The sequence below is a fragment of the Mustelus asterias genome, chromosome 12, assembly GCF_964213995.1.
Source record: "Mustelus asterias chromosome 12, sMusAst1.hap1.1, whole genome shotgun sequence".
NCBI classification, from domain to species: Eukaryota; Metazoa; Chordata; class Chondrichthyes; order Carcharhiniformes; family Triakidae; genus Mustelus; species Mustelus asterias.
The window spans coordinates 25,614,494-25,638,465 of NC_135812.1; the positions used below are offsets into that span (position 1 = coordinate 25,614,494).

General features: G+C 42.8%; 1 protein-coding gene across 3 annotated transcripts in view; it reads right to left on the reverse strand.

Moving 5' to 3' along the window:
• The window catches only part of rilp (Rab interacting lysosomal protein), a 42,561-nt gene that overhangs the window by 15,822 nt on the left and 2,767 nt on the right, over positions 1-23,972 (reverse strand). For 2 of the 3 annotated variants that reach the window (XM_078224924.1, XM_078224925.1), the window contains exons 2-6: positions 9,640-9,763; positions 7,360-7,481; positions 3,197-3,394; positions 1,124-1,290; positions 349-471 (exon numbers count right to left, since the gene is read on the reverse strand). In XM_078224924.1, the coding sequence (XP_078081050.1) occupies positions 349-471; positions 1,124-1,290; positions 3,197-3,394; positions 7,360-7,481; positions 9,640-9,763 (734 nt within the window). Of the gene's footprint in view, positions 1-348; positions 472-1,123; positions 1,291-3,196; positions 3,410-7,359; positions 7,482-9,639; positions 9,764-23,972 lie in introns of all 3 variants that reach the window. The other variant, XM_078224923.1, reaches the window with a different exon arrangement.

Genomic DNA, 23,972 nt, shown 5'->3' on the forward strand with positions numbered 1-23,972 from the left:
CACCTCTCCATTTAAAATGTAAAATAGCCATGTCTATTTTTAAAAAAAGGTCAATCTGAATGAGTTAGAGTGGTGGGTATGGGAATTGTATGTGGTTCCCATTCTTGCAAGAAGAACTTTTAGCCCACACTATCCAGGTGTCAGTTGCTAAGGAAAACTGCGCTGCAGGCTGGAGGGTGGAGAAGAGGTCAAGATGATCACAATTGAAAAAAAGAAAGTGGCCTCGGATATAAAATGAGGAAAATGTGGTCACAAGATGAGGTTTGAAAGGCGAAAATGGAGGCAGAGTAGGTGCAGAGTTTCAGATCTGTCTCTCTTCTGAAGATCTTTTCAAACCAAGGTGCTCACCTGCTGCACATGTTCTCTTGTATGCCCAACATTTTCGCCTTCACCTTCTTCCTCTGCTTCTTAATCGCAGTCTTGATCGCTTCCATGAAAATCACCGGGCACTTCTCATCGTTGAGAATCTCCCTGCAACAGGAAAACAGACCTGCTAAGTGTCCATTGCACTTTACGCTTCATTTCAGTGTTCTGCACTTCAAGAAAGTATCAAGAATTAAACTGCATTAACCCTTACAAACTGTAAGGAGTGCTGAATATGCATTTTAGATTGCAATCGTCTGATTACAGAGTTAGGATGATTCTGCAATTCATTTATACATCTTTGAGCTTGATGGGGTGGTGGTGCACAAGCATCACAAAGCAGCAGTGTGCACGATCTACAAGATGCACTGCAGCAATTCACCAAGGTTCCTTAGACAGCACCTTCCAAACCCACAACCACTTTCATCAAGAAGGACATGGACAACAGATACATGGGAACACCACCACCTGCAAGTTCCCCTCCAAGCCACCCATCGTCCTGACTTGGAAATATATCGCTGTTCCTTCGCAGTTGCTGGGGTCAAAGTCCTGGAATTCCCTCCCTAACGGCATTGTGGGTCGGCCCACAGCACGTGGGCTGCAGCGATTCAAGAAGGCAGCTCACCATCACCTTCTCAAGGGCAGCTAGGGATGGACAATAAACGCTGGCCAGCCAGCGATGCCCATGTCCCACGAATGAATAAACAAAAGCACACATCGCCACCTGAACCTTTTTGTATGCCGCACGATACATGCTCACCTCTGATAGTAAGCCAGTTCCTCCTGCACCAAGAACAAGTTAGCCTTTAGTTCGTTGCGCTCTTGCAGAATCTGTCGCATTTCTTGCTTTGTAAAATAGGGCCGGTTTGGGTCTTTCACATCGATTATGATTTTGTCCGTCATGTCGATTGTTGGTGTGTCTGTGTTCTTTAAAGAGAAGAAAGGGTTAAAGACATTCAAAGTCTACAGAGAGTTATCCAAGTACAACAAAACCTCGAAGAAAACATGCTGAATGTTCTCTCGGTTTCATTTGGATTTCAGATGCGGCAGCCACCTCCTCTTGATTTTTATCTTATAAACAGTGCCTCAAGAAATCGGGCTTTATGCCAAATAGTGATTTTTAATCCACCTGTTGGAAAACCAACCTGAACTTTCAGAGACTATTTAAAACACAGACTAAAAAGATGATTGGAGCTTGCAACAAAGAGTGCTACCCGAACATAATCACTGTACCTTCCACATTGCAAGCAATCAGATGAAGATACTGGGTGGGATTTTCCAGCCCGCTCACTCTGAAACCGGAAAAATCCCACCCGAGGTCAATGGACCTTTCCATGGTTCACCTCTTGTCCACTACGATTCCCATGATGGGCGGTACCTGAAGATTTACCCCACTGCGTCAGAAAAGCCCCATCAAGGACAATGGCCTCAGCAGAATACAAGCGAATCATCTATGCTGTGCTTTGATGTCTTGCTAATGGGGACAATCGCCTGGGATATTTAAGAACAAGTTCCCAGACGTGAACTCATCAAGTTAAAAGGGGAAATACACTAGTCAGAACCACGTTTGAACTATTGGTGACATTCATGTGATAAGCCTAACATTGGTTTGTTTAAACTTCTGCTTTCTCTGCAAGAGGACAGGCAGCTGCGACACTGATCACAGGACACCCAAGTGGGGTCCCACCTTCCTCTCTCTCTCCAACCCACCTTACAATCTTGAACCCTGTTTGCTGACCATGACTATCCAGGGACATCCCTGCCCCTGCAGCAGACAGAGAAGTAATATAATTCAACCCAACACCAGGAGAATAATCAAATCACTGTCTATGTATTTAAATGGAAGCATTGGGATCACCAAAGGAAAAATCACAAGGCCACCAAATCCAGACTGAAGCCAGCAGAGTCAAACTATAGACTGTAGATTCCTTTTATTTTTATAGACTCTAGTTTGACTAACCCACTGTTCCTCACCCTGTAACCTGTGTGCATATACATGCACGAGAGAGGGAAAGTAAGTCAGAATGTATGTTATTTGATTTAGATTGGTTTAAGCATAATAAAGTTAATCTCTTTCTTTGCTATAGTTAAAGAAAACCTGTTCAATTTGTGCTTTCATCACAGTGCATCATAAACAGTTCACTTCTCATTAAGTTGGCTAATATTCAAAAATCTGTTGCAGTCAAACAAGGAGGGGGAAAGAAGGGAGCCATTCAACCCCTTCTCAGAGGTATAGGATAGGAACCAGTTAATATGCATTGGGTCCATTCAGATCCCCCATTGGTTAGGATCTGGATTGACCACTTTTATCTTTCCCCTCTGAAATTAAGATGTCCCAGTTTATTAAAAAATAATGCTTTGATACTAATCTAATCTGGGTGTGTCAAATACTGCCTTTTCCAGTTGTGCAAGTAATATGTCTGTACTATTGTTCTAGGAATTCTTGCGGGTAGTGGATAACGTCTCTGCCTCTGAACCAGAAGTTCCAGGTTTGAGTCCCACCCTAGAACTTGATGGCCAAGGGAGGTGCGTTCATAACACGGCCAAACAGGTTGAGTGTTTCAACCTGCAAGTCCTTCCAAACATGCCAATGGCTGGCAGTAAGAGCAGGAGAGACTCCTGGTCAGCCACGCTTAATGTGGAATGGTGCCCCTCAAGCAATAGACTGGTGACAGCCTAAGTGTCTTCCCTTTTCACCTTAGAAATTGTAACACAATAATTACTTGACACATTTGCAGAGATGTTTTACACTGATTTTTGAAGTAGGGATTGGAACCCAGACCTTCTGACTTCGGAGGCAGAAATTGCAACCCCCTCCCCAAAATTAAAATACCTTGCCGTCAGTGCCTTTTTCTGCCTTGACATCAGCCAGGTTGGACTGCAGCCTGTCAATTTCTTTGTCCTTTTCCTGCACCGTGACTTCCAGTTCTGCCTTCTTCTCCAGCACATTTCTCAGCTGGGTTTGAACCACATTTATTTTATGCCGCAGATCATTGTTAACCTTTAGAAGTCGATCCAACTGCTGCTGAAGCTGGAACAAAACAATCTGTAACAGTCAGATCAACAGGTTGCACTTTTGTTTCTGTTAATGCATTTTGCAGAGGCTCGCAGCGTCAAAAAGTAATTACAACATAAGGCAGTATTTATTAACGTTCTCCATCCTGCCCCATACCCCCCCTCCCCCACCTCTCTCAAATACGGTTGTAGAGACCGGATGTATTCCTGGACATTTCATCATATGGCATTCCGCCTCCAAACTGCCCCACGAAGTCAAACAATGTTCCTTCCCAAAGTACCCATTTTCAAGAGCAGGGAAGTTCTCTCCCGAGTATCCTGGCCAATAGGTTCCCTCAACCCCTAAAATCAGATTATCCAGTTGGAATAACATTAGTTTGTGGGACCTTGCTCTGAGCAAATTGGCTGCTTCATTTCTGCACACTTCATCAGCAAATACACTTCAAAATAGGTACTTCACTGACATCATGAAAGGTGCTATACAAATGCAAATCTTCACTGGTTGTGCTGAGGGGTATCACACAGTGCAAAAGGCTATGAGAAAAACTGAAATGTGTTTGGTTAGAGTATCGGGAATACGTTCGCTCTGGGGATTTTTATTCCATCCATAAAACCAAGTTCAAATTCATGGTCCCCTAAGATCCAAGCTGACAAGTTGAGGCACTGCACCCCATCCTGGGCTTGACCTAACGCTTCATCTTAACCAAAAGGTCAAGATCTCGCTTTGGAAAATTGCATCAGGCAATGCCTCAGTTAAACCTGATGATTGACTTTACCCTAGCCTAAGAGACCAACTTACCTGATCATTGACTCTTGGAGATTTCTATACAATAACTTGTGTCTACCTCATTCTAAGTAATTGTAGAGTCCCAAAGACAATGTCTCGCTCACATCACAGACATCTTGACTTTACACCTCCTTTCACTTATTCTATGTGTGATTTTTGTTCTAAGTATTTTTGATCTCTCAGCAGCTCGCTGTATTAATAAATTGCACCAAGGACAAATAGCAGAGCTTTTCAATCACTGTTGCCCATAGACTCATGGCTGTACCCAAATTCTAGGTGGCCTTTTGAGCAGCAAAACCACATCATTCACCATAACAGAGACTGTGGGGCATGATGCAGTAATCTTAAAATGCCTTAATAGTGTTCTATAATAATATAGGGGGACATACACTGTCAATGTGATTCTCAATGATCACAGACAGCCATGTATCCGCATGTTACTAACTCCCAGTGGGATATTTTATCTGTGGTGTTCTGTAGGTTTACTATTTATGGCCGTAGGGTAGGTCAAAATTATAGCGTGCTCACTTCTTGGCGCCACAGTGTGCCCAAAACCTTAATTACTGTGTGTGAGTCACTAAACCTTTGGAGCACAAGTATTGTGGGGTGGGGGAGGGACCATGCTGAAGTTTAGGAAGAAGGTCTATTTGCCATTGAATCACAAAATGAGTGCTATAAACATGGGAACACAGGAATTAGGAGCAGAAGTAGGCAAATTCAGCCCTTCGAGCCTGCTCCGTACCATTCAATCAGATCATGTAGGGAAACTGAGGAGTAGCAACAACAGTAAGAGTTTTAACAACACCAGGTTAAAGTCCAACAGGTTTATTTGGTAGCAAATACCAATAGCTTTCGGAGCGCTGCTAACTTGATTTTGTGTCTCTGTGCCCTGTTTGAGAGCAGATTTCCACTCCATCTGACAAAGGAGCAGCGCTCCGAAAGCTAATGGTATTTGCTACCAAATAAACCTGTTGGACTTTAACCTGTTGTTGTTAAAACTCTTACTGTGTTTACCCCAGTCCAACGCCGGCATCTCCACATCATGAGTAGCAACAAAGCAGCTGTTTGGACGTGTTCAGAATAGATGCAAGAAAGCACCAACTAGCCATGCACTAAATATCTGGTATTAGCTCAACAGGAACACACCCTTTTAAATCTGAGGCCCTTTTGACTTTTCCAATTACCCAAAATAAAAGTAATGCAATTTTCGGTTACATTTTTTAAGACATGATGTAACAATTATTCTAAAAGGGACCATTGATTCAAGCAGCTTATATTGGTCATTTGACCTCATCTATCCCGGTCATGGAGGCTGAACTAACTGGTTCAGAACTAAAACTAAACTATCTGTGGAATGCAAATTGAATTTTTCTTTCAGTGGAGCTTGGGTGCAAATAGGTCTAGACTTCAGCTTCTGAAGGCCTGTTTGAATATTAATTCAGTTGATCCAAAAGATTTTAATTAAAACCCCCCAAAAAGAGGGCTGTTTAATTACACACTGTAAGAAGCCTAACAACACCAGGTTAAAGTCCAACAGGTTTATTTGGTAGCCAATGCCACTAGCTTTCGAAGCGTGCTGCTCCTTTATCAGGTGGAGTGGGAGATGTGCTCACAAACAGGGCATACAGAAACACAAACTCAATTTACAGAATAATGATTGGAATGCTAATACAGCCAATCAAGTCTTAAAGGTACAGACAATGTGAGTGGAGGGAGCATTAAGCACAGGTTAAAGAGATGTGTATTGTCTCCAGACAGGACAGCTAGTGAGATTTTACAAGTCCAGGCAAGTTGTGGGGGTTGCAGATAGTGTGACATGAACCCAAGATCAGCCGCCTTCACGACACCGCAGGGTCGCTGAGCAGAAATGGATAGCCAAGTTCCGCACACATGAGGACGGCCTCAACCGGGATCTTGGGTTCATGTCACACTATCTGTAACCCCCGTGACTTGCCTGGGCTTGCAAAATCTCAGTAGCTGCCCTGTCTGGAGACAATACACATCTCTTTAACCTGTGCTTAATGCTCTCTCCACTCACATTGTCTGTACCTTTAAGACTTGATTAGCTGTATTAGCATTGATTAGCTTGATTAGCATTCCAATCATTATTCTGTAAATTGAGTTTGTGTCTCTGTATTCCCTGTTTGTGAGCACATCTCCCACTCCACTTGATAAAGGAGCAGCACACTCCAAAGGCTAGTGGCATTTGCTACCAATTAAGCCTGTTAGACTTTAACCTGGTGTTGTTAGACTTCTTACTGTGTTTACCCCAGTCCAACGCCGGCATCTCCACATTATAATTACACACTAACAGTGCAGTACAAATTCCCAGGCACACTTCATCATTTGTGTGTCCTCAAAATGATACCCAAGACAACAAACTTCCCCAAGAATGCAGAGTTAAAAAACACACCTCAGCACAGCTCCTTGCACTAATTAAGAGCCAAAAAAAAAAGACCTACAAGCAGATCATCTCTCATCCTCCGCTTGGAAACATTTCAGATTGGACGAGAAGGAAAAAGAACACAAATATCAGTGGAAAAAGGATGTTAAGCCTGGGGCAAAAAAACAGTTATGCTTCAGCTGGCTCAGTTCCACATACTGGATGGGTAACAGTGCCTTCCTGAATGGGTATAGAGGGATATGGGCCAAACGTGGGCAATTAGGACTAGCTTAGGGGTTAAAAAAAAAAGGGGGTGGCATGGACAAGTTGGGCCGAAGGGCCTGTTCCCATGCTGTAAACCTCTGACTATAGCTCCAGTGCTTCTTCACTCTCTCTCCTCCATCAAAACCTCCGTAAAATCCACTGTAACCAAGCTTTCTGATGTCCTTCCTAACCTTTTCTCATTGGGCTCAGGGTCCTATTTTCCCCTCAGTTGTTTCCTTCCCTCCCCCCCATCCCCCCCCCATTAATTAAGGTGCTATACAAATGCAAGTTGTTTCCATTGTTGGTGAACAAAAATGAAGTGCCCTTTTAAAATGTGACAAATGATTCTGATACGAAATTAAAATTCAATAAATGTCAGCAGGATTATTTATTGAATGCTTTCATCAGGAGATAAGTTTTGAAAAAAACAAACATTCCCCTGTGGTTAAATTTTAACTTCTAGTTTCCAATTCCTCAGGTTGGGTGAACTGAAACAGAAAGTAACAAAACTATAATGAGTCACAAAGCAGGGAGGTCTGTCACTTACTGCATCCACATCTTCATTCTTACAATAGATCTCATGACCTTTGGCCCGAATCTCATCCCGTTGTTGGTCAACGACTTCTTTTAACTTTAGCATTACTTCCCGTTCCTTCTTGGAAAGGCTGTCTAATAAAAGAAAGGCTGGGAATGTCAGCACGTCAGTCCTTCCTTCAAAAACATGACAGAGTTCTGATCAACTTACTCCAAATAAGATCCTGCGGGTTTTGGAAAACTGTAGTTCAAATCTTAGAATGCACGAGTCAGATCCAACCAAGCCCTGACAGGATGGATAGATACGATTGAAGGCAGATACAGTATCAATATTACTCACAATTTGCAACGCTTAAATTTGCCTCCTCAACTCCCACCATGTGAAGGCAGGCCATGTCTGAACAAATTTCTTCAAGTGCTATTACATTCAACCGTAGACTATAATGTGCACCACAGTAAAGAATCCTGCCATCGTCACAAACTCCAATTCAACTGTCCAGCCTGTTCGCCTCTCTGTTCTTCACTGCGTAACAACATTTGACACAATAAAATTGCATCAGGAATGTGTTATCAGGGACATAGTGGCCACAATGTTATAGCTTTCAACTCAAAAGCTGGGGAGATCAGAGTTTAAATTCCAGCAGCTCACAATTGGTCTTTTCTGGCCAATTTGGAAGAGGCAAGACTTCCGTCACAGCTCAAGGACACTTCCTGACACAAACAAAATACAAACAGTACAGACAGCATTCACCCCATCACTGGAAGCACTATCTTTTAGCCTGTTGGTGGTGGGGGGGATAAATCTGATTTTTCACACCCAAACTGTGTTACGACTTGATGAATTTCCCCAAACCTAAAGTCACATATTCTTGCGCAGTGTAACAGGGACCGAACAGAGCTTAATGCAATCATTGACATTCTCTTTTTTACAGGACAAGGTGGCAAAGCAGAATTGGAGGGGGACAGGCACGTCTGCATCACCCAAGTCCATTACTCATTATTATGGGGCCAGATGCTCAGAACGTGTTCCGATTTGCCAAATGCAGGGTCCCTGAACACAGCAAGAGCAATTCACCAAAAATAACATGAAGAAACTAATTTAAAGACTCAACCCTGAAACCATTCTCTCAATTCAAGCTTTATGGTCAGTGGTCTAGAAGTAGCTTTTCTGCCTGACCACACAATCAACATCTAATAGAAGAAAAACAAAGTGGAGAGCCTAAAACACAAATAAATAAGACAATACAAAACCAGAAAACAGCAGTACACATCTTTGTAAAGCACTGTTCAGAGCTCACTTTGCACAATTCTGGTCATTGGGCTTCAGAGGCCATTCATGTTATTATGCGCACGGTGGCACAGTGGCTGGCACTGCTGCCTCACAGCGCCAGGGACGCGGGTTCGATTCCCGGCTTGGGTCACTGTGTGGAGTTTGCACGTTCTCCCCTTGTCTGCGTGGGTTTCCTCCGGATGCTCCGGTTTCCTTCCACAGTCGGAAAGACGTGCTGGTTAGATGCATGGGGAGTGAGGTGACTAGGGGAATTTCACAGTAACTTCATTGCAGCATTAATGTAAGCCTCACTTGTGACTAATAAATAAACTTGACTTTTTTGCAGGTATAAATGGAATGAGCTACATGGTCCAAAGCCAACAAGGTTCACACAGCAACCTCATCTTGGTATATAAAGTTTTAAAACTACTTCAAGACATCAGGCAGGTTAGAAAATATAAAATTTAATGTGTAAAATACACACTAATGCACACCCAGAAGGAATGGAACTTCTTTGCTGTTGCCAACCTCCTTGCCATAGGCCAGTAACACTATATGGGAGAACCTGAAAGCCAGATCTCTTCCCTCCTCTTCCAATTTTTGTGGTGCTTCTCTTCATATCAATTTCTGCAGAAACAGTAGCAGCTTCCTTACGATCTGAGTAGCTATCCTTTAAAAGGGGCTGGCTAGCTGGAACATGTGAACCCAAACACTCAACAGGGAGCCCAGCAGGGAGTTAAGGGCACTATCAGATCAGCCACGTTCCGTGGGAGTGCCACCCACGCTATTTTGAATTCTTCTGGCTTCCATAGCACGATGGAACAGAATTCTACAGCCTAGGGAGTTTGCAAAATGCACTTTACATGATCAAATAATCTTTACTGATCTTCAATTTATGCTTTTATATTCTGGAAAAATCCCTTGCAAACATAGATGCCATAGCAGGACTGTTACTGATAAATAAGATAGAAAATGACAGCAACTACAGATAAAGGAGTGAATGTAAGCAGAGATTGGATTTACCTTCCTGGGACTGAATCTCAACCAACTGGTTAACAAGATGTTGGTTTTCATCTGTCAGCTGTGAAATCTGCTTCTGCAGTTCCTGGATTGGTTTGTGCCACAAGTTGGTTTTATGTTCCAGATCCTGAAATACACAGCAGGAAATAAAACAGACATAGTACACCATAATCACTGGAGACAGGGAACAGCAGATTAGAATTCTAACTCCATCCTGGGACTTGCAAACAAAGCAAATCCCAGGTACAAGTCTCCTCTCCTCTGCTGGCTTTCAAGGGCAAACTTGTGGGAACACCTTGGTTTTGGGGTCCCTCTCCAAGTCACACATCATGATTTGGGCACACGCCACTGTTCATTTTATCATCTCAACGTCCTGGGGATTCTCCAACCCAGCATTATGGGAATATCTTCACCAACAAGGACTGCAACAGTTCAAAATAAAGGCAACAATAAATATTGACATGCCAGCATTGCCCACATATAATATCAGTAAAACTCACCACCCAATTTCAACTGGGCATTAGGTCGAGGTACACTGCCAGTCTCCCCTAACTCGTGGGCAATCTGTCAGTCAGAGGCCAGAAAGAATTCGACAGGAAATGGGAAACATGCTCACAATAGGGCAATAAATGCAGTGCTGAGTTCCCAGAAGGAAAGAAAAATGGGAAAATGAGAATACTGATCTGAACTGTTTGTTTTTCCTTCTGGGTTCATCATTGGCACATCATTGTGCACAAGCCTCTGGCCTAGTGGTAGCATTCCCAACCTGAAGGAGCAAGATTTAAACCCCATTCTAAGCAGGCCCAGTAAGTGGAATCAGGAGCTCAGACTCCAAATTCTACCCATTACTATCAACATTCTTGATGTGTGGTGACTTCAGTCAGGCTAATGAGATTGGCCTGCTAGGGTATCAACTCTCTGATGAGGCCTACACAAAAAAAAGAGTTCCCTGATGAGTCCTAGTTGATGGTCCAATCAGGGAGCCTCTTGTTCCGTATTTAAAGTAGGTGTGTCGGTCTCTCTGCCTGCTGAAGCAGGAAGCAACAGTGTGAGAAACCTCAGTGACGGGACCTTCACCTCCGTGGAGTTATTACAGTATGATTCTCGTACCTCAATCCTCAAAAAGATAAAGGTTAACAGTCCACATGAGGCAAATAAGAAATGTATTTATGGTGAGGCTAGATAAACACATAAGGGAGAAAAGAATACAATCGTTCACTGGCAAAGTTATATGAAGTTATATAAAGTTATATGAAGCAGGGTAGGATGATACAAGCAGCATAACCAACAGCCTGGACTGGTAGGGCCAAATGGCCTTTTCTTGTGTGATAAAACCTTCCTACTACATAAAGGACTAACCACCCTCTCTGCTGGGATATAATGATGATCATGATGATGGACAGAGCATTCACAATGTTAATTAGCCTGTAAATCCTTCATGTTAATTGTACTTAATTGTGTTCAGGTGGTGTACAGTAACTGGGGATTCACCTCTGTTCCTGCAACTGGAAAATAATGAAACTGTGGTTGTTGGATTAGGAGGTGAATGTTTTTAATGTGTATTGCTGTAAATAAAGCTTATTAAAAAAGTGTAAAGATTGACTCCAGTTCGATCTTTAACCACTTGACCTTTTGGAATATAACACACTACTCTGGACCTTTGTCAGAATCCTAGCAACACAGGAGGCCTTTCACCCATTGAGTTCATGCTAGCTCCCTGCACAGCAATTCAGTCAATCTCATTTCCCACTCGATACCTTTGGATCTGCAGGTCCCTCAAGAGCCTGGCCAATTTCCTTTTGAAATCATTAACTGCCTTTGCTGCCACCACCCTCGTAGGCAGCAAGTTTCGGATTGGTTACCACTTGCTGCATTAAAAAATTCTTCATCATATCCTCTCTTGCCCAAAATCTTAAAATCTGTATCCTCCTTCTCCTTGTACCAACTAATGGGAACAGCTTTTATGTGTTTACCCAAGCTAGAGTTGTCATAATATTGCACACATCTATCAGATCTCGCTTCAACTTCCTTTGTTCCGAGAAGGATAAACCCAGCTTCTCTAACCTAAGATTGTCGTTAAAATTCCATCTGTGCACATTCTCCTCGTGTCTGCGTGGGTTTCCTCCGGGTGCTCCGGTTTCCTCCCACAGTCCAAAGATGTGCGGGTTAGGTTGATTGGCCAAGCTAAATTGCCCTTTGTGTCCTGGGATGCGTAGGTTAGAGGGATTAGTGGGTAAATATGTAGGGATATGGGGGTAGGGCCTGGGTGGGATTGTGGTCGGTGCAGACTTGATGGGCCGAATGGCCTCTTTCAGTGCTGTAGGGTTTTTAAGATTTCTTAAGAACCTCTCAAAGATCCCCTGCATCCTTCTTGAAGTGTGGTGACCAGAACTGCTGACATAACCAAGATTCAGCACAACTTCCCTGCTTCCCATACCTTCATACACATCCAAGATGGCGCTGAGTGAGGTGACATCTTGCGAGCTGTCCCCAGCATACTCCCTAATTCAATATTTCACTCTCATCCTATGCTCTTAAAACTGTACTCTTAATGTTATACCCCAGCTACGACTGTAACACTATATTCTGTACCCTATCCTTTCCTTCTCCCCTATGTAACTCTATGAATGGTATGCTTTGTCTGTATAGCACGCAAGAAACAATAATTTTCACTGCATCCCAACACGTGACAATAATAAATCAAACTAAAGATTTATGAAGGCCAAGATCCCAAATGCTTTGCTAACCACTCAATATGTCCTGCCACCTTCAAGGACCTGTGCGCGTAGACTCTAAAGGTCCCTAGGAATGCAAAGAAGTGGATGGTTTAAATTGGAAAGCTGTTTGGTGCCAAGTTTAAAATTGTGTATTCTGTGCCACATCCTTTGAAAAGCAGAATAAAATTAGACATTTTTCAACTTTTAATTCAGTTAATTTCCTTCTAAAACATGTTCCACTTTGAAAGGGGGAAAAGCTGGATTTCTAGGAGTGATGGCAAGTCTATTAATGTGTTATCATGAACTGAAGGAACAATGACAGACTTATTTAGACTCTTGTAGCTGAATCACTAAGTCTGGTAGTTGAACTGAGAAACTAGTGCAGCAACTGTCAAATCCTATCTATGATGTGGAGATGCCCAAATCCTACCTATGCCACTGGTAGCAATATTTTCAATGTCGAGTTGATAACCATCATATCACCAGGCAAAACATTTGCATAACTGGAAATCATACAGAAATACTGTAATGAAGAAAATCAACGAATACCCAGCCAAAGCTCCTGCAATAGGTAGTGACCAAACAAGAGTTAGATTGGATTTGCTTCAAGAGAAAGTGACAGCACACAGTAGAGAGAGAGAGAGAGAGAGAGGGGGGGGGGAAAAGAGAGAGAGAGGGGGGGGGGGAGAAAGAGAGAGAGAGGGGGAGAAAGAGAGAGAGAGAGAAAGAGGGGGAGAAAGAGAAAGAGAGAGAGAGAGAGGGGGGGAGAAAGAGAGAGAGAGAGAGAGGGGGGGAGAAAGAGAGAGAGAAGGATAAAGAGAGAGAGAAGAAGGAGAAGGAGAAGAGAGAGAAGGAGAGAGAGAGAAGGAGAGAGAGAGAGAAGGAGAGAGAGAGAGAGAAGGAGAGAGAGAGAGAGAAGGAGAGAGAGAGAGAGAAGGAGAGAGAGAGAGAAGGAGAGAGAGAGAGAAGGAGAGAGAGAGAGAAGGAGAGAGAGAGAGAAGGAGAGAGAGAGAAGGAGAGAGAGAGAGAAGGAGAGAGAGAGAGAAGGAGAGAGAGAGAGAAGGAGAGAGAGAGAGAAGGAGAGAGAGAGAGAGAAGGAGAGAGAGAGAAGGAGAGAGAGAGAGAAGGAGAGAGAGAGAAGGAGAGAGAGAGAAGGAGAGAGAGAGAAGGAGAGAGAGAGAAGGAGAGAGAAGGAGAGAGAGAGAGGAGAGAGAAAGAGGAGAGAGAAAGAGGAGAGAGAAAGAGGAGAGAGAAAGAGGAGAGAGAAAGAGGAGAGAGAAAGAGGAGAGAGAAAGAGAGCGAGAGAAAGAGAGCGAGAGAAGAGAGAGAGAAGAGAGAGAGAGAGAAGAGAGAGAGAGAAAAGAGAGAGAGAAAGAGGGGGAGAAAGAGGGGGAGAAAGAGAAAGAGAGAGAGGGGGAGAAAGAGAAAGAGAGAGAGAGGAGAGAGAGAGAAAGAGAGAGAAGGAAGAGAGAGAGAGAAGAGAGAGAGAGAAGGAAGAGAGAGAGAGAGAAGGAAGAGAGAGGGAGAAGGAAGAGAGAGAGAAAGAGAGAGAGAGAAGAGAGAGAGAGAGAGAGAGAAGAGAGAGAGAGAAAAGGAGAGAAAAGAGAGAGGGGAGAGAGAAAAGAGAGAGAGAAAAGAGAGAGAAAGGAGAAAGGAGAGAGAAAGAGAAAGAAAGAGAAAGAAAAAGAAAGAAAGAGAAAGAAAAAGAGAGAGAGAAAAAGAAGAGAAAAAGAAAGAGAAAAAGGAGAAAAAGAAAGAGAAAAGAGAGAAAAAGAAAGAGAAAAAGAGAGAGAAAAAGAAAGAGAGAGTGAGAAAAAGAAAGAGAGAGGAGTGCATGCATAGGGTTTCCACACCTCTGCTAAAGACACTGCTGAAACTAGGTAGTGGGCAGGTGCCTGGGAACAGCACAGGGAGTTTCCAAGTCAGAAGCTGCAGAACGCACACTTTCACTGCTGAAGCACTGACTTTGCAACCTGATTGGCAGCATTGCACAAACTGCCGTCATGTTTGAAGCACGAGTTTGCTGGTCATGGACTGACAGGTAAAGCAACAGCAGTACTGAACCCTTGGGTTGGTTCGAATCTTGGCCCAAAGAATGAATATCATTTACACACACGCACACAATACGTGCATGTTATATATTAGTGTAATACAGAATTTTTTGCAATAAACTTTATATTCCATTGTCTAGAGAAAGAGTTCTGAATAAAGATAATGCCTCATGAAAAAAATACCTGGATAAACCATGGATTTCTGTAGGCTATCTAAACTGACAAGGTGGAAAATATGTTGTGTTTATAAAAGGTACATCCAGGTCCCAGCTATTATATATTTTCCTATCAATAACAGGAGCAATGCAATACAACACAGATCAATGTATTCTATTCTTGCAAGTGGAATGTTTGTCATGGAGAGATCGTGCCTAACAAATTTGATTGAATTTTGAGTAATCATCATAGAAATCATAGAAACCCTACAGTGCAGAAGGAGGCCATTCGGCCCATCGAGTCTGCACCGACCACAATCCCACCCAGGCCCTACCCCCACATTTACCCACTAATCCCTCTAACCTACGCATCTCAGGACTCTAAGGGGCAATTTTTAACCTGGCCAATCAACCTAACCCGCACATCTTTGGACTGTGGGAGGAAACCGGAGCACCCGGAGGAAACCCACGCAGACACGAGGAGAATGTGCAAGCTCCACACAGACAGTGACCCAAGCCGGGAATCGAACCCGGGACCCTGGAGCTGTGAAGCAGCAGTGCTAACCACTGTGCTACCGTGCCGCCCAAGGTGACTAGGTGTGTCGATGAGGGCAATGCAGCTGATGTAGTCTACATGGACTTCAGTAAGACTTTTGGCAAGGTCCCAAATAGGAGACCTTGATCGAGTAGGTAAGAGCCCATGGGATCCAGGGCAATTTGGCAAATTGGATCCAAAATTGGCTTAGTGGAAAACAGAAGGCGGAGGGTGATACTTGAAGGTCGGTTTTGTGACTGGAAACTTTTGCGCAGTGGTGTTCTACAGGGGTCAGTGCTGGATCTCTTGTTGTTAGTAGTGTACATTGATGATCAATATATGAATGTGGGAGGTATGAACAGTAAGTTCACCGATTACATGAAAATAGCAAGGTGAGAAAGCTTTAGACTACAGGATGATATAGATGGACTGGTCAGATGGACAGAACAGTGGCAAAATGGAATTTAACCCTGAAAAGTGCAAGGTTATGCATTTTGGGAGGACTAACAAGGCAAGGGAATACACAGTGAACAATCAGACCCCTAGGAAGTACAGAGGACCAGAGGAACCTTGGGGTCATGTCTAAAGATCCCTGAAGGCAGCAGAACAGGTAGATAAGATGGTTAGAAGGCATATGAAATGCTTGCCTCATCAGCAGAGGCATAGAATACAAGAGGGAGGGAGCTGTATAAAATGTTTGTTAGGCCACAGCTAGAGTAGTGGGCAGTTCTGGTCACCACACATGACTGCACTAGCAGGTGTGCAGAGAAGATTCACCAGGATGTTGCCTGAATTGGAGTGTTTCAGCTATGAAGAGAGGCTGGAGTTATTTTCCTTAGAGCAGAGAAGGCGGAGGGGGGACCGGATTGAGGTACATAAAATTATGAGTGATATGGAGAGGGTAGATCGGAGGAAGCTTTTCCCATTAGCAGATGGGTCAATTGTGGTATTTTTATTTAAAGGATAGGCTTGCAGACCATGAAGCTACAAACAATGAAGGCTTCATTGGAAAGGTGCTTACTCTACAGGCTGTTAGGATAGACTGCCTGTTTGCCTGTGCAAATGGCCTATGGCGTCATCAGGATGTCACATGATCAATCCCTTAAAGCACCCCTGTTCCAACTAGGAACAACATGAAACACAGCACCAATAACCGGTGGAGTGGGGGTCTGGGGGGGGGCATAGCTTTAAGGCAAGGGGCAGGAGATTTAGAGGGAATTTGAGGAGAAACATTTTCTCCCAGAGAATGGTGGGAATCTGGAACTTTGCCTGGAAGGGTGGTGGAGGTAAAGACCCTCATAATATTTAAGCATTTAGTGAGCACTTGAAAGGCAATAACATACAAGGCTACGGATCAAGTGCTGTAAAACGGGATTAGAATAAATAGGTGCTTGATGGCCGATGCAGACACAATGGGCTGTCTCTGAGGATCACAAAACATAACACCAATTGTGAAAACAAAGCCTCGTTTCAACTACAAAAAAAACCCACACTAAAACAAAACTTCAAGTCTCAGAGGATCATGAGGACAGAAACAAGGCTTACAGCAAAGAGAATACGTCAGTAACAGGTCAAAGATTGAAAAGAATATTAAAGAAAAATACCTTTCTGGATTTTTAAAGTTTTTATTAGTGTCAAAAGTAGGCTGACATTAACACTGCAGTGAAGTAACTGTGAAAATCCCCTAGTCGTCATACGCCAGCACCTGTTCAGGTACACTGAGGGAGAATTTAGTATGGTCAATGCACCTAACCAGCATGTCTTTCGGACTGTGGGAGGAAACTGGAGAACCCGGAGAAAATCCACACAGACATGGGGAGAACGTGTAGACTCCGCACAGACAGACAGTCATCCACGCCAGGAATCGAACCCTGGGTCCCTGGTGCTGTGAGACAGCAGTGCTAACCACTGTGCCACCCTCTGACTGGATACAAATCCAGCCCCTATAACTGAAAGGGCAGTCTGCTAAATCCACTACACCAAGTGGTGGACACAGTTAACTGGGGAAAAAAAATTCAACAGGGAATGCAAATGTCCCACTAATAGCAAAGGAGCGAAAAGGTTTGTGAATATTACAGGTGCTTATGTGCTTGATGTGTTAGATCTTTGGACCCATCATTTTTCCAGTTCCTATATACAATACATCACTTTGTAGCTTGGCCCAGGCACAGAATAGGGAAAGAAACCGGTTGGGATTACTAAAAGCTTTTTGGTCTTAACCGGAGAGCTGTGGGAAAGTATTATACATCTTTGTCTCGGAACAATTTAATAAGTAACCCAAAATACTCCCAACCCTCCCATTCTTAAAAATCCTGAAATTTCAGTTCTGAGGAAGTATGCAAATTACCCAGAATTGAATCTAACTAAGGAAACTCTTGGGCTAGATTTTAAATTGTCGGTGGGAACAGGAATGGGTAGGAGCACAATTTGAAAATTGCATTCTGGAGAACAGCACTAAGGTTCCCACTTTCTCCGGGATAGTTTGCAGCCAGAGGGGCTGAAGGGAGAAGCAATGGAAAACCTGTTCGCTGCCAATTAATGGCTCCTCAAGGATCTTAAGAATTCTGGTCAGAATATAATGTTATGTGCAATCTCTCCCAGACAATGCCAAATAGTTTGTGCACATTAATGCACAGCTGTTGGGGTCACCAAGGGCAAAAAGAAGTTCACTTCCATTCTCTATTTTTTGGTTAAATGTGAGGATTAAACTGGAGCCAGGTCAAATACCATGACGCAGTTTGTGCCCATGGCCACTTTACATTGACTTTAGCCTCCTGGTCCCGTCACTGCAGCAGCTGCTGCTTGCCTTTGGCATTAGCACCAGACAAGTAGCTCCCACTTTCTAGAGGTGCTTGGTGCCTCTAATTGGGCAAAGAGCGCACCTCCTGCCCAATCAACTTATATACATTTTTTTAAAGTGTTGCGAGAGTGACATAGTTCAGGCACAGAGTGGGGAACTCGCTCACCCCTTGCCTGGCAAGGTTCAATGTTAATTTAAGTTAATCACATTTGAAGTTCTACCATCTCTCAGAATTATTTCCTTCAGGTAGACCAAAGATTGAAAGAACATTAAAAGATAAATCTTCCTTTCTGCTAACCTGGACATCAAAGAACAGACAGATCATCAGTCTGGGGTCTGATGCATTTTATTTTTCAGGTTTCTATTCAGCTGTGCTATGATACAGGTAGTAACTTCGAAGTTCAGGATGTTTATCTGATACATCACCTATTTTTCACTAGTGGCACCAGTCAAAAGTAACCGAGGGGGGAACTTATTAGTTTATATTTCATTCCTTTTTGGAAAGGCCGAGATACTGCATTATGTGTATTTGCTGGTTCAAATTTTGCTACTGTATGATTTTACTTTTTAAACAATAAATCTGATGAGTTTTTTTTAAGACAAACTTGAACTCTGTATTTGATCAGCTTGGTGTTTTTTGCTCCTTCAAGAAGTTTGGGGATCTCACTGGGCAGGCCATACTGTTTCCAGTGCATGTCCCAGTAGCAAAATGGTTTATTGTTCACCCAATAGTCTGATATCCTTGAAGGATTTTTATACTATGTGCCAAAGAAAACCTCTAGCTCTTGGTTTGCCTTGGGCTCTGTGGAGACACCAATGAACAACATTAGGAAGAAAGCCCAAACTGTAGTAATTGGCAACACGTGGAGTGGGATAGACAAACACACAGTTCTAAAGAAAATTACCAGAAGCAAACAAGACTCAAAGTCTGTAAACTGGCAGCTATATTTAAATCATCGGATTGCACAAATCTATTCAAATAAAAAAAAGAGTATGTAAATTCAAATGCTGCATACAATTCTTAAACCTGGTGTAGCACCTGGCCTCAAACAGTGGAAATAGACATTAAACTGTGGAAACTTTACAACATATACAAGCACTCAATCAGTAAATGATCCACCTTGCCAAGCTCTCTGTAACTGAATCATCTTCAGAACAAGGGAGAAATCAATCGCAGAGTTATTTTCCTATATTACAGCAGTGATAACACTTAAAATTCTGTAAAATAAAGAAGTGTTTTGGGGGCATTATGAGGTTGTGAAAGGCATCCTATAAATATTATTCACAAATCTAAATTGTCCAAACATCTTAAAAGAATACCTCTAGTTTTAAGACCTTACCTGTGTTCTATCTTTCTATCTAATGGACATAGAGCAGCAAATCATGAATATACAATTTCCATTGCTCGCTATGCTGTCTTATAACAAAAATCCTTTGTGTGAAATTTGTGCATGTACACTTAACTCAGCTATAACGAGTACAAGCTATCTCTGTGACATAGCAAACAGCACAAGACGGAACTGCCAATTTTACTGCTGCTCATCCATAGAGTTTGGACCTCTGATAGACCTACACAAAAACGATGACTTGAGCCAGCAGTCATGGCACATTTCAGCTGGGTTTGTGGAGTCGGAATACTGCTGGACTAAGTACAACGGGTGCTGCAACAACTAGCTTTCTAACCAACACTGAAAGTAAAACCCCTGCCCCCCTCATGCTGGGCAATGCAAGTGAATCACAAACAGAACATTGAAAAGGAGGCTTGTCGGGTGTGGCAAAGGAATCAGTGACTTGACATGGAGATGTTCAAACCACAAGTGGAAATAACTACCCGATGAAGATGGAAAACAGACAAAAAAAAAGGATTGCAACGTTCAAAATAAACACTGGCCTGCCATGGGCTTTAACCAATCATCAGTAATGCTCGAGTAGTACGGTGACTGGTTCCATCAGCCAATGAATGCGTCAACACATGATTAATGAACTTTGTCATCGTGTACAGAAAACTTGCTGTACTGGGCTGTTTTAACCAGCTTCCAGCAAGTTTAGAGTTTGTGTATAAACTATCCTCAGTATGCATTTAGATTTTCAGCATTGGTACCAATGTAAAAAGAAGTGGAGAAAAGCAGTGACCCAATTGAAATAACATTTGCCATAGTAACCATTCAGATATAATCAAATGAAATTTGAATTATGGCCCAGGTTTTCCTCCATTAAAACGTTACATCCCAATTTGAAAACTAACCAGAGCCCCTGCATGTTTGGTAAACATATTTTTAAATCAGGAAGTGTTCAGTGGTTTTAACACCCCATGTGCTACCAACGAAAGTCAAAACTAGACTCAGCAGAAGACTTAGAGGAAGTTCACTAATGTCCTTTAGGGAAGGAGGTTTGCTGTCCTTAGCTGGTCTGGCCTACATGTGACTCCAGAGGCACAGCAATGTGGTTGACTTTCAACTACCCTCTGAACAAGGGATGGGTAATAAATGCTGGCCAGCCAGCAACGCCCATTTCCCACAAATGAATTAAAAAAACAATTCTTTACATTTTAGAATTCATTGCTCTCCCTACAGATGGAGCCCCTGAATGGACGCAGCCCAGTAGTGAACAAAATGTTTTCATGGTCAGATCATACTTATCCCATTTACATTGAATTTTACGACAAAGTTAGGCATTGTGATGCATTATTCTAAGACTAGTCCCTTCCTCGTGTCCTATATAAAAAAAATCAGAATCTTATTCTTACTATTGTATACTTCTTAACATACTAGACCCCAGACTGAACCTGTCTCAGCAATGCTCCAAAGACACTCCCTTTGCCTGCTCACATAAAAAGTTACTCTCGCTGTTTAATATGAATGCATATAATTATACTGTGCATTAATAAGAAGGAGTGTAGAGTTCACAGAGGTGAATACAAGGATAAGGAAAGCTTGTTACAAATTATACAAGGGCTTTGATTAGACCAAACCTGGATTATTGTGTGCAATTTTTGTCTCCACATTTAAGGAAGGATATATTTACCTTGGAGGCAACAGAGTGAAAGTTACTAGATTGGTCCCTGGAATGAGAGGGTTATGCTGAGAGAGGCTGAGAAAATTGGGTCTATAGTCAATGAAGTTTAGAAGAATAAGGGGCGATTGCATTGAACGTACAAGATTCTGAAGGGATTAAACAAGGCAGACACTGGGGCTGTTTCCACTGATGGAGTCTACTGGAACCACTCAAGAAAAACTAATATTTCCTAAAACGATATAAACATTGTGCTGAAGAGGCGGCTCCTTGATGAGGCACATTAACCTGTGTGCCTTAGAATAAAGGATACATGCTATTTGTATTAGCAGCCTTTACGAATAAACACAGCCACTGTAGAGAAGCACTTCAGTTGTGTGTGCATTTTTAAAGCACTAATCTTTCCCACGTGTGAAATAATCTGCCTTGCCCCTACAAAAAAAAGCGTTCACAGGAAACTTCCAGGATTAAGCAGATTAATGACTATTCTGTAAATATTACACTGTGCTAAAGTCAAGCACTTCTCAGGATAACACTTATGAAAAGAGACTGTAGGTTTATACATTTTCAGAAAATATTAGTTTTTCCTGAGTGGTTTGCGATCCAGTACTCACTCCTCTCTTACTGCATCGTCCCCCCAACCTTTTTTTAAAAAATCAGAGTGGAGGGCTGTGACGCAGTCTCATGGGCATCTGAAGAAAGAGGATTTAGATTTTCACGAGCTATTGGTGATGAGCCATCTCCTACAACTGTGAACCCACCCCACTTGCTGTTAGATTAGTAACTGGAACACAATCCAAATCAATGAGTCATTCCTTCTGCTGTCATAAAGATATGATGCTGTGCTTAGTTGGTTAAAGCACCTGTCTAATAAACAGGAGATCCTGAATTCAAATCTCAATGGTGCTTTGGCCCGGGAGATCTTTTAATGGAACTTATTTCCTTTTGCATGCAGGGTGAATTTCATCAGTTGCCAAGCACAAACTGCCGGTAGAATTAATTTCCAAGAGGGGAGAATATTTTTTGGGGCGGTATGATGGCACAGTGGTTAGCATTGGTGTTTTACAGTACCAGGCACCTGAATTGGGTCACTGTTTGTGTGGAGTTTGCACATTCTTCGCGTGTCTGCTTGGGTTTCCTCCCATACTTTAAAGATGTGCAGATTAGGTTAATTGGCCGTAGTAAATTGACTGTAGTTTCAGGGAGATTAGCAGGGTAAATATGTGGGGTTATTGTCGGTGCAGGTTTGATGGGCTGAATGGCCTCCTTCTGTACTGTAGTGATTCTATAAAGGAAATGGAGTGCTGGAGAAAGGATCTTGAGTTTGATGTTTCTCCATTGTGCAAAGAAAAGGAAACAAGTAAAAAAATGGCCTAACAAAGAAGTCAACTAATCTGGTCTCAAGTGATTTGAGAGCTTGGTGTTTGTTTCGCATGCTCATAAATGATCCCGTCAGAGGTGGACAATAACTAACAGGTTTACTGCCATCCACAGAAGTGCTGCACATCTTTGATGAATATTATCCTGGATAATGCAAAGGTAAGGTTGAAGTTACTTCTGAGCTCCACTGTAGAAGAATTCAATGCTGGTAAAAGGTGACTGCACGACATGTTCAAGAAATTCCAAAAGCTCATGACAACATGGCAGGAATGGATAAACGGGAGGTGGTTAAAGAGCTCTCGATGACTGACCTCAAGTTTCTAGATGCCACCAAATTATACTGGAAAGTGAAAGTTGGGGGTAGTGGTGATGAGAAAAAGAGAAACAGGCACTGCTCGTAGCAGAGGCTTAGTGGAGCCAGCTCATGGGGATGTGTGAAGCAATTATTGAGTGAGATGAGCATCTGAAGAGGGCTTAGATTTCTACAAAGGCCTCTTGGTGATGTGCTATGTCCTACAATTGTGAACCTATGTGAGAGGCAGGGGTGGGGGCAAGTGGATCGCAAAAGGTGTGACTGATGAGAACATAAGAATCAGGCACAAGGACTAGACCATTTGGCCCATCGAGCTTGCTCTGCCATTCAATATAATCATAGTTTATCTTCTACCCGACCCGCTCCTTATATCCCAAGACACCAAAAATGAATCTATAAAATCTGTCCAAGTGAGGTGAGAAAGAATATATTCATCGTTTTGAGTGCTTGCTCTATCAGTCTACAACGAGGATGGTACAGTTGGGAGCTAAGTACCAAAGATGCTAATTGAGAGCCTGGAGGTTGCAGAAGATGCTGCTGAAAAGAAGTTAGTTTGGTCTCTAGAGGAAGTTGCTGGGAGCAGGGTCTGCTCAGGGAAAGCTGTTGTGCAGCCACAAACTTGAAAACAGACACCTGTAGATCAATCAGATAAATCCCCACTACTACACTGTGCTGAGCTCAGAAGAGGAAGCTTAGTGTAGGGAACTGATTATCTGGGTGCAGAAACTTAAAGCTACTCCCTCAGTACTCCAGAGCACATCCAGTTGGTGACTGATCGGTCATTGGGAGATGTGCTTTACTCTGTTTGCACTTTTGATAGCCCTGCTCAAACCAAAGCAGTTATGGATAGTATGGTCATAGCTGGGCAAACAGCACCAGGTTGATATATTCCAGCAGCAACACTATACACAGTTGGAAACTGGCGAATCTTTCAGCTGTTGCCTACCTGCGCCCAAGTTCTCTGGTAAGTATGATGTATCCCACCGGGGATAGGGAATATGTATTAGACAAAAAAGGAATTCTATTGTTGCAGCTTTACATGATTTTAGTTTGCACCCATCAACCGGCGGACAAAAGTACTGCACCAAAGTCAATTCTTGCTGGTCTAAAGGGTGACCCAAGTTGGTTTGGTCAACTGATACAATTCCAGAGGCCATCCTCCTTAAACATTCTAGATAATGGGATAGGTGACAGAAGACTGCTGTTAGGGTTGGAGTTACCATCTCCCCATTTTTAATTGTATAGTATAAACAGCCCTTCGCACCAGCGGGATTTTCTGGTCCCGCTGCTGTGAACGGAGATCTAGCTGACTTCACTTGCAGGCTGTAGCAGGACGTGAACGGCCGGGAAGATCACAGCCCTGGTTTATCTAT